At 42.1% G+C, this 12,233-nt stretch overlaps 1 protein-coding gene across 6 annotated transcripts in view; it reads left to right on the top strand.

Moving 5' to 3' along the window:
- Positions 1–12,233, top strand: part of LOC139764658 (RRP15-like protein) — a 106,613-nt gene that overhangs the window by 90,579 nt on the left and 3,801 nt on the right. For all 6 annotated transcript variants that reach the window (XM_071691520.1, XM_071691519.1, XM_071691518.1 and 3 more), the window contains one exon: positions 1,332–1,521. In XM_071691520.1, coding sequence (XP_071547621.1) covers positions 1,332–1,521 — 190 coding nt within the window. The remainder of the gene's footprint in view (positions 1–1,331; positions 1,522–12,233) is intronic.

Here is a 12,233-nt window from a genome sequence, read left to right as displayed (position 1 = left end):
GTACATACACACGTCCACACACGCAAATATACATACCTACACAGCTTTCCATGGTTTACCCCAGACGCTTCACATGCCTTGATTCAATCCACTGACAGCACGTCAACCCCTGTATACCACATGACTCCAATTCACTCTATTCCTTGCCCTCCTTTCACCCTCCTGCATGTTCAGGCCCCGATCACACAAAATCTTTTTCACTCCATCTTTCCACCTCCAATTTGGTCTCCCTCTTCTCCTCGTTCCCTCCACCTCCGACACATATATCCTCTTGGTCAATCTCTCCTCACTCATTCTCTCCATGTGCCCAAACCATTTCAAAACACCCTCTTCTGCTCTCTCAACCACGCTCTTTTTATTTCCACACATCTCTCTTACCCTTACGTTACTTACTCGATCAAACCACTTCACACCACACATTGTCCTCAAACATCTCATTTCCAGCACATCCATCCTCCTGCGCACATCTCTATCCATAGCCCACGCCTCGCAACCATACAACATTGTTGGAACCACTATTCCCTCAAACATACCCATTTTCGCTTTCCGAGATAATGTTCTCGACTTCCACACATTTTTCAAGGCTCCCAAAATTTTCGCCCCCTCCCCCACCCTATGATCCACTTCCGCTTCCATGGTTCCATCCGCTGACAGATCCACTCCCAGATATCTAAAACACTTCACTTCCTCCAGTTTTTCTCCATTCAAACTCACCTCCCAATTGACTTGACCCTCACCCCTACTGTACCTAATAACCTTGCTCTTATTCACATTTACTCTCAACTTTCTTCTTCCACACACTTTACCAAACTCAGTCACCAGTTTCTGTCTCTATGTATAGGTTATTTTCTTTCTTGGGAGCATAATCATTCAATAAATGTTTTATGATTGCAATAGCAAAGATCAATAGAGTGAACAACATTTGAAACAGAGAGGGACTGACAAGAAGGCAAACATCTTAGTGCCAGAGAGCAATTTTTTGATTCTATCACTTTACTTTTTATTTACTTTTTATTACTTTACTGTTTCTTTCTATATTAAACACAGTTTATGAGCTGTAGCAGCTCTCATTTTCTTTACAGACATTTTCATTTCTTATTGTATAGTCAGTTTGCAACCATTTAATGCTTTTGATAGCTATGATTATATACACTAAATTGTTCTCTATCAATTTTTTCACATTTTGCAATTAGGTCTTGAACACTCAGATTGGTAGATGGCTGACAGTCAAAGTATTTTGAGAGGATACCTCTGTGTTTTTGAAAGTTGGAACTGTCTGATGTGATGAAGGTAATTAAAATGCTTTAAGATTAATTTTTTTTGGTCAACAGGGGGGTAGTACAATTGTTCACTGCTATTGAGAAACATAAAGATATGGTCAAGAAAAGAATCTCTGAAACTCAAAGTGTTGTGGAGCGTGAGAAGATCCTGGAAACAACAGGCAGGGAAGCTTTCTTGGAGGTTCTGCGGCAGCAAGGAAAGAAAGTCAAGGTATCCCAGGAAGAGGAAGCTGTTAAGGAGGTGGGTAACAATATCATTTAAGAAGAGGCTAGAGAAAATCTTGGAAAATATAACAGGAGAACTTGTTAATTCACTGGAAGATTTTTAAGTTTAATGACTGATTAGCTTGAAAGAATCTTCCTGTTGAAAATTATGGAAAGAAAGAGCTGCAAGGTACCACTTGAGTGTTTTACATTATTCCCTACTTATTGACTGCACAAGTGAAAGAGCTGGAGGCATGGTACTACGTGTGTGTGTTTTATATTCTTCACTGTTCATCACCAGCACAAAAGAAGCTTAAAATCTTTCACAAAAAAATGTGCAAGAAGGAATTGCTCTTCATGCATTCTTAACATTTAATTCAGTGACTCCTTGCATGTGGTATGGCACCAAGATATGCATAAGTGTGACATGTCATGCTTTTTTTTAACCTCATTACATGTTTGTATGTTGAAAATGTTGACAAGTCATTTGTGAAGCTTGTTCCTATAAGTGTGCAATATGTGGCATTGTTTCATTCGCATTTGCTTTTTATGGATCAGTAATGTTGATGAGCTTATGTTTTTTTTTTTTTTTTTTGCTTTGTCGCTGTCTCCCGCGTTTGCGAGGTAGCGCAAGGAAACAGACGAAAGAAATGGCCCAAACCACCCCCATGCACGTGTATATACATACGTCCACACACGCAAATATACATACCTACACAGCTTTCCATGGTTTACCCCAGACGCTTCACATGCCCTGATTCAATCCACTGACAGCACGTCAACCCCGGTATACCATATCGCTCCAATTCACTCTATTCCTTGCCCTCCTTTCACCCTCCTGCATGTTCAGGCCCTGATCACACAAAATCTTTTTCACTCCATCTTTCCACCTCCAATTTGGTCTCCCACTTCTCCTCGTTCCCTCCACCTCCAACACATATGTCCTCTTGGTCAATCTTTCCTCACTCATTCTCTCCATGTGCCCAAACCATTTCAAAACACCCTCTTCTGCTCTCTCAACCCCTTACGTTACTTACTCGATCAAACCACCTCACACCACACATTGTCCTCAAACATCTCATTTCCAGCACATCCATCCTCCTGCGCACAACTCTATCCATAGCCCACGCCTCGCAACCATACAACATTGTTGAAACCACTATTCCTTCAAACATACCCATTTTTGCTTTCCGAGATAATGTTCTCGACTTCTACACATTCTTCAAGGCTCCCAGGATTTTCGCCCCCTCCCCCACTCTATGATCCACTTCCGCTTCCATGGTTCCATCCGCTGCCAGATCCACTCCCAGATATCTAAAACACTTTACTTCCTCCAGTTTTTCTCCATTCAAACTTACCTCCCAATTGACTTGACCCTCAACCCTACTGTACCTAATTACCTTGCTCTTATTCACATTTACTCTTAAGTTTCTTCTTTCACACACTTTACCAAACTCAGTCACCAGCTTCTGCAGTTTCTCACATGAATCAGCCACCAGCGCTGTATCATCAGCGAACAACAACTGACTCACTTCCCAAGCTCTCTCATCCCCAACAGACTTCATACTTGCCCCTCTTTCCAAAACTCTTGCATTCACATCCCTAACAACCCCATCCATAAACAAATTAAACAACCATGGAGACATCACACACCCCTGCCGCAAACCTACATTCACTGAGAACCAATCACTTTCCTTTCTTCCTACACGTACACATGCCTTACATCCTCGATAAAAACTTTTCACTGCTTCTAACAACTTACCTCCCACACCATATATTCTTAATACCTTCCACAGAGCATCCCTATCAACTCTATCATATGCCTTCTCCAGATCCATAAATGCTACATACAAATCCATTTGCTTTTCTAAGTATTTCTCACATACATTCTTCAAAGCAAGCACCTGATCCACACATCCTCTACCACTTCTGAAACCACACTGCTCTTCCCCAATCTGCTGCTCTGTACATGCCTTCACCCTCTCAATCAATACCCTCCCATATAATTTACCAGGAATACTCAACAAACTTATACCTCTGTAATTTGAGCACTCACTCTTATCCCCTTTGCCTTTGTACAATAGCACTATGCACGCATTCCGCCAATCCTCAGGCACCTCACCATGAGTCATTTTTTTTTTTTTTTGCTTTGTCACTGTCTCCCGCATTTGCGAGGTAGTGCAAGGAAACAGACGAAAGAAATGGCCCAACCCACCCCCATACACATGTATATACATACGTCCACACACGCAAATATACATACCTACACAGCTTTCCATGGTTTACCCCAGACGCTTCACATGCCCTGATTCAATCCACTGACAGCACGTCAACCCCGGTATACCACATCGATCCAATTCACTCTATTCCTTGCCCTCCTTTCACCCTCCTGCATGTTCAGGCCCCGATCACACAAAATCTTTTTTACTCCATCTTTCCACCTCCAATTTGGTCTCCCACTTCTCCTCGTTCCCTCCACCTTCAACACATATCCTCTTGGTCAATCTTTCCTCACTCATTCTCACCATGTGCCCAAACCATGTCAAAACACCCTCTTCTGCTCTCTCAACCACGCTCTTTTTATTTCCACACATCTCTCTTACCCTTACATTAATTACTCGATCAAACCACCTCACACCACACATTGTCCTCAAACATCTCATTTCCAGCACATCCACCCTCCTGCGAACAACTCTATCCATAGCCCACGCCGCGCAACCATACAACATTGTTGGAACCACTATTCCTTCAAACATACCCATTTTTGCTTTCCGAGACAATGTTCTCGACTTCCACACATTCTTCAAGGCTCCCAGGATTTTCGCCCCCTCCCCCACCCTATGATCCACTTCCGCTTCCATGGTTCCATCCGCTGCCAGATCCACTCCCAGATATCTAAAACACTTTACTTCCTCCAGTTTTTCTCCATTCAAACTTACCTCCCAATTGACTTGACCCTCAACCCTACTGTACCTAATTACCTTGCTCTTATTCACATTTACTCTTAAGTTTCTTCTTTCACACACTTTACCAAACTCAGTCACCAGCTTCTGCAGTTTCTCACATGAATCAGCCACCAGCGCTGTATCATCAGCGAACAACAACTGACTCACTTCCCAAACTCTCTCATCCCCAACAGACTTCATACTTGCCCCTCTTTCCAAAACTCTTGCATTCACCTCCCTAACAACCCCATCCATAAACAAATTAAACAACCATGGAGACATCACACACCCCTGCCGCAAACCTACATTCACTGAGAACCAATCACTTTCCTCTCTTCCTACACGTACACATGCCTTACATCCTCGATAAAAACTTTTCACTGCTTCTAACAACTTGCCTCCCACACCATATATTCTTAATACCTTCCACAGAGCATCTCTATCAACTCTATTATATGCCTTCTCCAGATCCATAAATGCTACATGCATGCTTTTACAACCTCTTCTCTATTTACCAAATCATTTTCCCTAACCCTCTCACTTTGCACACCACCTTGACCAAAACACCCTATATCTGCCACTCTATCATCAGACACATTCAACAAACCTTCAAAATACTCACTCCATCTCCTTCTCACATCACCACTACTTGTTATCACCTCCCCATTTGCGCCCTTCACTGAAGTTTCCATTTGCTCCCTTGTCTTACGCACTTTATTTACCTCCTTCCAGAACATCTTTTTATTCTCCCTAAAATTTAATGATACTCTCTCACCCCAACTCTCATTTGCCCTCTTTTTCACCTCTTGCACCTTTCTGTTGACCTCCTGTCTCTTTCTTTTATACATCTCCCACTCAATTGCATTTTTTCCCTGAAAAAATCGTCCAAATGCCTCTATCTTCTCTTTCACTAATAATCTTACTTCTTCATCGCACCACTCACTACCCTTTCTAATCAACCCACCTCCCACTCTTCTCATGCCACAAGCATCTTTTGCACAATCCATCACTGATTCCCTAAATACATCCCATTCCTCCCCCACTCCCCTTACTTCCATTGTTCTCACCTTTTTCTATTCTGTACTCAGTCTCTCCTGGTACTTCCTCACACAAGTCTCCTTCCCAAGCTCACTCACTCTCACCACCCTCTTCACCCCAACATTCACTCTTCTTTTCTGAAAACCCATACAAATCTTCACCTTAGCCTCCACAAGATAATGATCAGACATCCCTCCAGTTGCACCTCTCAGCACATTAACATCCAAAAGTCTCTCTTTCACGCGCCTGTCAATTAACACATAATCCAATAACGCTCTCTGGCCATCTCTCCTACTTACATACGTATAATTATGTATATCTCGCTTTTTAAACTAGGTATTCCCAATCACCAGTCCTTTTTCAGCACATAAATCTACAAGCTCTTCACCATTTCCATTTACAACACTGAACACCCCATGTATACCAATTATTCCCTCAACTGCCACATTACTCACCTTTGCATTCAAATCACCCATCACTATAACCCGGTCTCGTGCATCAAAACCACTAACACACTCATTCAGCTGCTCCCAAAACACTTGCCTCTCATGATCTTTCTTCTCATGCCCAGGTGCATATGCACCAATAATCACCCATCTCTCTCCATCAACTTTCAGTTTTACCCATATCAATCTAGAGGTTATTTTCTTACACTCTATCACGTACTCCCACCACTCCTGTTTCAGGAGTAGTGCTACTCCTTCCCTTGCACTTGTCCTCTTACTAACCCCTGACTTTACTCCCAAGACATTCCCAAACCACTCTTCCCCTTTACCCTTGAGCTTCGTTTCACTCAGCCAAAACATCCAGGTTCCTTTCCTCAAACATACTACCTATCTCTCCTTTTTTTACATCTTGGTTACATCCACACAAATTTAGACATCCCAGTCTGAGCCTTCAAGGAGGATGAGCACTCCCCGCGTGACTCCTTCTTCCGTTTCCCATTTTAGAAAGTTAAAAAATACAAGTAGGGGAGGATTTCTGGCCCCCCGCTCCTGTCCCCTCTAGTCGCCTTCTACGACACGCGAGGAATGCGTGGGAAGTATTCTTTCACCCCTATCCCCAGGGATAATATATATATATATATATATATATATATATATATATATATATATATATATATATATATTTATCCCTGGGGATAGGGGAGCAAGAATACTTCCCATGTATTCCCTGTGTGTCGTAGAAGGCGACTAAAAGGGGAGGGAGCGGGGGGCTGGAAATCCTCCCCTTTCGTTTTTTTTTTTTTAATTTTCCAAAAGAAGGAACAGAGAATTGGGCCAGGTGAGGGTAGTCCCTCAAAGGCCCAGTCCTCTGTTCTTAACGCTACCTCGCTAATGCGGGAAATGGCGAATAGTTTGAAAGAAAAGAAAGTGAGAGGGTTAGGGAAAATGATTTGGTAAACAGAGAAGAGGTAGTAAAAGCTTTGCGGAAGATGAAAGCCGGCAAGGCAGCAGGTTTGGATGGTATTGCAGTGGAATTTATTAAAAAAGGGGGTGACTGTATTGTTGACTGGTTGGTAAGGTTATTTAATGTATGTATGACTCATGGTGAGGTGCCTGAGGATTGGCGGAATGCGTGCATAGTGCCATTGTACAAAGGCAAAGGGGATAAGAGTGAGTGCTCAAATTACAGAGGTATAAGTTTGTTGAGTATTCCTGGTAAATTATATGGGAGGGTATTGATTGAGAGGGTGAAGGCATGTACAGAGCATCAGATTGGGGAAGAGCAGTGCGGTTTCAGAAGTGGTAGAGGATGTGTGGATCAGGTGTTTGCTTTGAAGAATGTATGTGAGAAATACTTAGAAAAGCAAATGGATTTGTATGTAGCATTTATGGATCTGGAGAAGGCATATGATAGAGTTGATAGAGATGCTCTGTGGAAGGTATTAAGAATATATGGTGTGGGAGGCAAGTTGTTAGAAGCAGTGAAAAGTTTTTATCGAGGATGTAAGGCATGTGTACGTGTAGGAAGAGAGGAAAGTGATTGGTTCTCAGTGAATGTAGGTTTGCGGCAGGGGTGTGTGATGTCTCCATGGTTGTTTAATTTGTTTATGGATGGGGTTGTTAGGGAGGTGAATGCAAGAGTCCTGGAAAGAGGGGCAAGTATGAAGTCTGTTGGGGATGAGAGAGCCTGGGAAGTGAGTCAGTTGTTGTTCGCTGATGATACAGCGCTGGTGGCTGATTCATGTGAGAAACTGCAGAAGCTGGTGACTGAGTTTGGTAAAGTGTGTGGAAGAAGAAAGTTAAGAGTAAATGTGAATAAGAGCAAGGTTATTAGGTACAGTAGGGTTGAGGGTCAAGTCAATTGGGAGGTAAGTTTGAATGGAGAAAAACTGGAGGAAGTGAAGTGTTTTAGATATCTGGGAGTGGATCTGTCAGCGGATGGAACCATGGAAGCGGAAGTGGATCATAGGGTGGGGGAGGGGGCGAAAATTTTGGGAGCCTTGAAAAATGTGTGGAAGTCGAGAACATTATCTCGGAAAGCAAAAATGGGTATGTTTGAAGGAATAGTGGTTCCAACAATGTTGTATGGTTGCGAGGCGTGGGCTATGGATAGAGTTGTGCGCAGGAGGATGGATGTGCTGGAAATGAGATGTTTGAGGACAATGTGTGGTGTGAGGTGGTTTGATCGAGTAAGTAACGTAAGGGTAAGAGAGATGTGTGGAAATAAAAAGAGCGTGGTTGAGAGAGCAGAAGAGGGTGTTTTGAAATGGTTTGGGCACATGGAGAGAATGAGTGAGGAAAGATTGACCAAGAGGATATATGTGTCGGAGGTGGAGGGAACGAGGAGAAGAGGGAGACCAAATTGGAGGTGGAAAGATGGAGTGAAAAAGATTTTGTGTGATCGGGGCCTGAACATGCAGGAGGGTGTAAGGAGGGCAAGGAATAGAGTGAATTGGAGCGATGTGGTATACAGGGGTTGACGTGCTGTCAGTGGAGTGAATCAAGGCATGTGAGGCGTCTGGGGTGGACCATGGAAAGCTGTGTAGGTATGTATACACGTGTGTGGACATGTGTATGTACATGTGTATGGGGGGGGGGGGTTGGGCCATTTCTTTCGTCTGTTTCCTTGCGCTACCTCGCAGACGCGGGAGACAGCGACAAAGTATAAAAAAAAAAAAAAAAAAAAAAATATATATATATATATATATATATATATATTTATCCCTGGGGATGGAACCATGGAAGCGGAAGTGGATCATAGGGTGGGGGAGGGGGCGAAAATTCTGGGGGCCTTGAAGAATGTGTGGAAGTCGAGAACATTATCTCGGAAAGCAAAAATGGGTATGTTTGAAGGAATAGTGGTTCCGACAATGTTGTATGGTTGCGAGGCGTGGGCTATGGATAGAGTTGTGCGCAGGAGGATGGATGTGCTGGAAATGAGATGTTTGAGGACAATGTGTGGTGTGAGGTGGTTTGATCGAGTGAGTAACGTAAGGGTAAGAGAGATGTGTGGAAATAAAAAGAGCGTGGTTGAGAGAGCAGAAGAGGGTGTTTGAAGTGGTTTGGGCACATGGAGAGGATGAGTGAGGAAAGATTGACCAAGAGGATATATGTGTCGGAGGTGGAGGGAACAAGGAGAAGAGGGAGACCAAATTGGAGGTGGAAAGATGGAGTGAAAAAGATTTTGTGTGATCGGGGCCTGAACATGCAGGAGGGTGAAAGGAGGGCAAGGAATAGAGTGAATTGGAGCGATGTCGTATACCGGGGTTGACGTGCTGTCAGTGGATTGAATCAAGGCATGTGAAGGGTCTGGGGTAAGCCATGGAAAGCTGTGTAGGTATGTATATTTGCGTGTGTGGACGTATGTATATACATGTGTATGGGGGGGGTTGGGCCATTTCTTTCGTCTGTTTCCTTGCGCTACCTCGCAAATGCGGGAGACAGCGACAAAGTATAAAAAAAAAAAAAAAAATATATATATATATATATATATATATATATATATACACACACACACACACACACACACACACATATACATATATATACATATGAATAAAGTAAGAAATAATTTAGAAAACTGAAACTTCTAGCTTGAAATGAAATGAGAAAATGAATGTCACATAATGGTTCAACCTCTGGCTATGGAAAGGGAAAATGTATAATTTATTTACACAAACGTCAATAGTAGTTCTCATCAGTTTAACCACTGTATCAATAAGCTTCAATGTCTAAGCTACATTTTTTTTTTCCAATTTCACTATATTCTTGTCAAAGCACCATGTATGAAAACTATCACTCCAGTAACACAACTATAAACATTTACTTCCCCTTTAGAAAAGTTCTGGGGAAGTCTGTCTCGATACACTGCGGGACACTCTACCACCTGGCGAGGTTTGTGTTGCAATGGTTCTTGATTCACAAACGTAGTAGCATCACTTGTTCACTAGACTTCCTTCGTTAGGTGAGGTTAAGTCAGCTCGGGAAAGTTCTTGTCAGATGACAAAGCTCTGAGATGAGCTTATGTATTTTCCTTTTTCTTTGGTAACCAAGATGGTATGTGCAAGTGCAGGCCTGTCATGGTTCTTGTGGATTTAATCTTTTATTTATAATCACCCCATGACCTTATTCTGTAGGGGTCTTGGTGTTATTCCAGGATGCCTTTCTGAAAGGGTCTTAGTGTTATTTCAGAACTCCTTTTCTGGGGTTTAAGCTGCTCCAAGGCAGTGCTGCACTCAATAGCAGGGATAGGATGGACTCCTTTGAAGTGAGAAGTTCATTGATGAGACTACTCTATTTTGTCAACTGATTGTGATATAGCCTTTCATTTGTGGTGCAACCCTAAGTGGGCCGAGTCCACTAACACCTCTGATTTGCTCTGGGTATTTTTTGTTAATTTTGATTGCTAATTTGTCTCTTCATAGAGGATTTTGTTTTTAACACTGATAGAATTTCTGGACCATGCCTGCCATTTGAGAGTTATATTATAACTTTGATTTTTGGTGTTCACTGTTGTTTCAAGCATTGTAGAGCATCTGTTTTATGCTTCGTTTGAAAAGTTAGATGCTTTGCTTCATGTGCTTTGGCTCATTTCATTAACAGAACGTCTCCCCCTCTATACCACATCACTCAAATTCATTGTATCCCCTGCACTTTTATCACCCTCTTGCATGATTGAGCCCTGTTCTCTCAAAATCATATTCAATGCCCACATGCCTCTCTTTTCTCTTTCATTATAGCAACATAACTTTGTCAGTCCACCCCTTGTCTCACCTGCCCACTTTCTGTATTTCACACACTTCTTTCGCACATGCCAGTACTACTTTCCTGAATACCTTCCAAGCTTCACCCTCTCCAATAGCTTCATTTACTATCACCTTTTGTCATCCAATACTCAACCTTTCCTGATATCTCATCACATGAGCCTTTTTTCCAAACTCACTCACTTTCATCATCCCTCTTTTCATCCATATAATTTCCTCTTATCAGAAAGCGTCGACAGATCTTCATCCTTACCCCCATCAGGTAATAATCAGCGTCGACAGATCTTCATCCTTACCCCCAACAGGTAATAATCAAACATCCCTTTAGCTACTTCTTTGAGCACAGTCACATCCAAGAGTTTTTCTTTTGCATGCCTATTAGTCAGTACATAATCCAAAAATGCCCTCATCCCTACCACATTTCCTGATCCACATATACACATAGTGCTCCCTCTTTTTAAATCAAGTATTCCCAATTATCTGTGCTTTTTCAACACAACTCCACAGACTGTTCATCATTTCATTCACTTTACTGAATATTCCATGCCCCCAATTATACCCTCAACTTCCACATTACCCACTTTGGCATTGAGGTCACCCATCACAGTTTCCCAGTCTCCTGTATTGAAACAGATGACGTACTCACGCAGCTGCTTTCAAAACACCCACTATTCTTCTATTAGCTAGGTTTATAAGTACCAATAATCACCCACCTCTTGTAATCTACTTTTGTTTTTACACACATAAGTTTTGGGCTGTTGTTGATGTGATGTCAGTGGACTGAACCAGGTCATGTGAAGCATCTGAGGTAAACCATGGAAAGGTCTGTGGGCCCTGGCTGTGGGTCAGGAGCTGTGGTTTCAGGCATTACTTGTGATAGCTAGAGAATGAATGTGAGTGGATGCGGCATTTCTTCACCTGTTCCTGGTGCTATCTCACAAAACAAGGGAAACGGTTATCAAGTATGAAAAAAAGTATGAAGTCTTGGGCTGATGCTCTTTCACACACTCCTAAAACTTCTTCAGCAGAATTTTTACCCCTTCTTTAGCTTGTGCCTTCACACTGACCCTTAACTTTACCCTTAAGACATTCCCAAATCATGCTTCCCCCTACCCTTGAGCTTTTTTTCACTCAGAGCTCACCTTGCTCCTTTATCTGTTCCAACTTTTAGAAATTGAAATGCAAGAGGGAAAGGCTTTCCAGCCCCCTACTTCTGCTTCTCTTAGTTGCCTTCTGTGACATGCTGGGAATATGTGGGAAGTATTTTTCCTCCCCAATCCTACATTCATAAATGTTTAGGATAAATTTGTGAAATTGTTTTTGTCTTCAACTTTTTTTTTACGTGCATTTGTTCATAAACATTTGTTCTGTAATATTATATGCAGTTAGTAGTAACTATTTTGTTCATAAACATTTGTTCTGTAATATTATATGCAGTTAGTAGTAACTATCCTAACAACATCATTACAAAATGAGTTTTTTGAGATTCATGCTGATGCTTTTGTGTAAAATTTCACAATAATACTGAATTTGTGATGCTGAATTTCGCCCATCCTC

Source organism: Panulirus ornatus, chromosome 50 (genome assembly GCF_036320965.1).
Source record: "Panulirus ornatus isolate Po-2019 chromosome 50, ASM3632096v1, whole genome shotgun sequence".
In the NCBI taxonomy this organism is placed as follows: Eukaryota; Metazoa; Arthropoda; class Malacostraca; order Decapoda; family Palinuridae; genus Panulirus; species Panulirus ornatus.
This window is presented reverse-complemented; position numbering and strand designations above follow the sequence as displayed.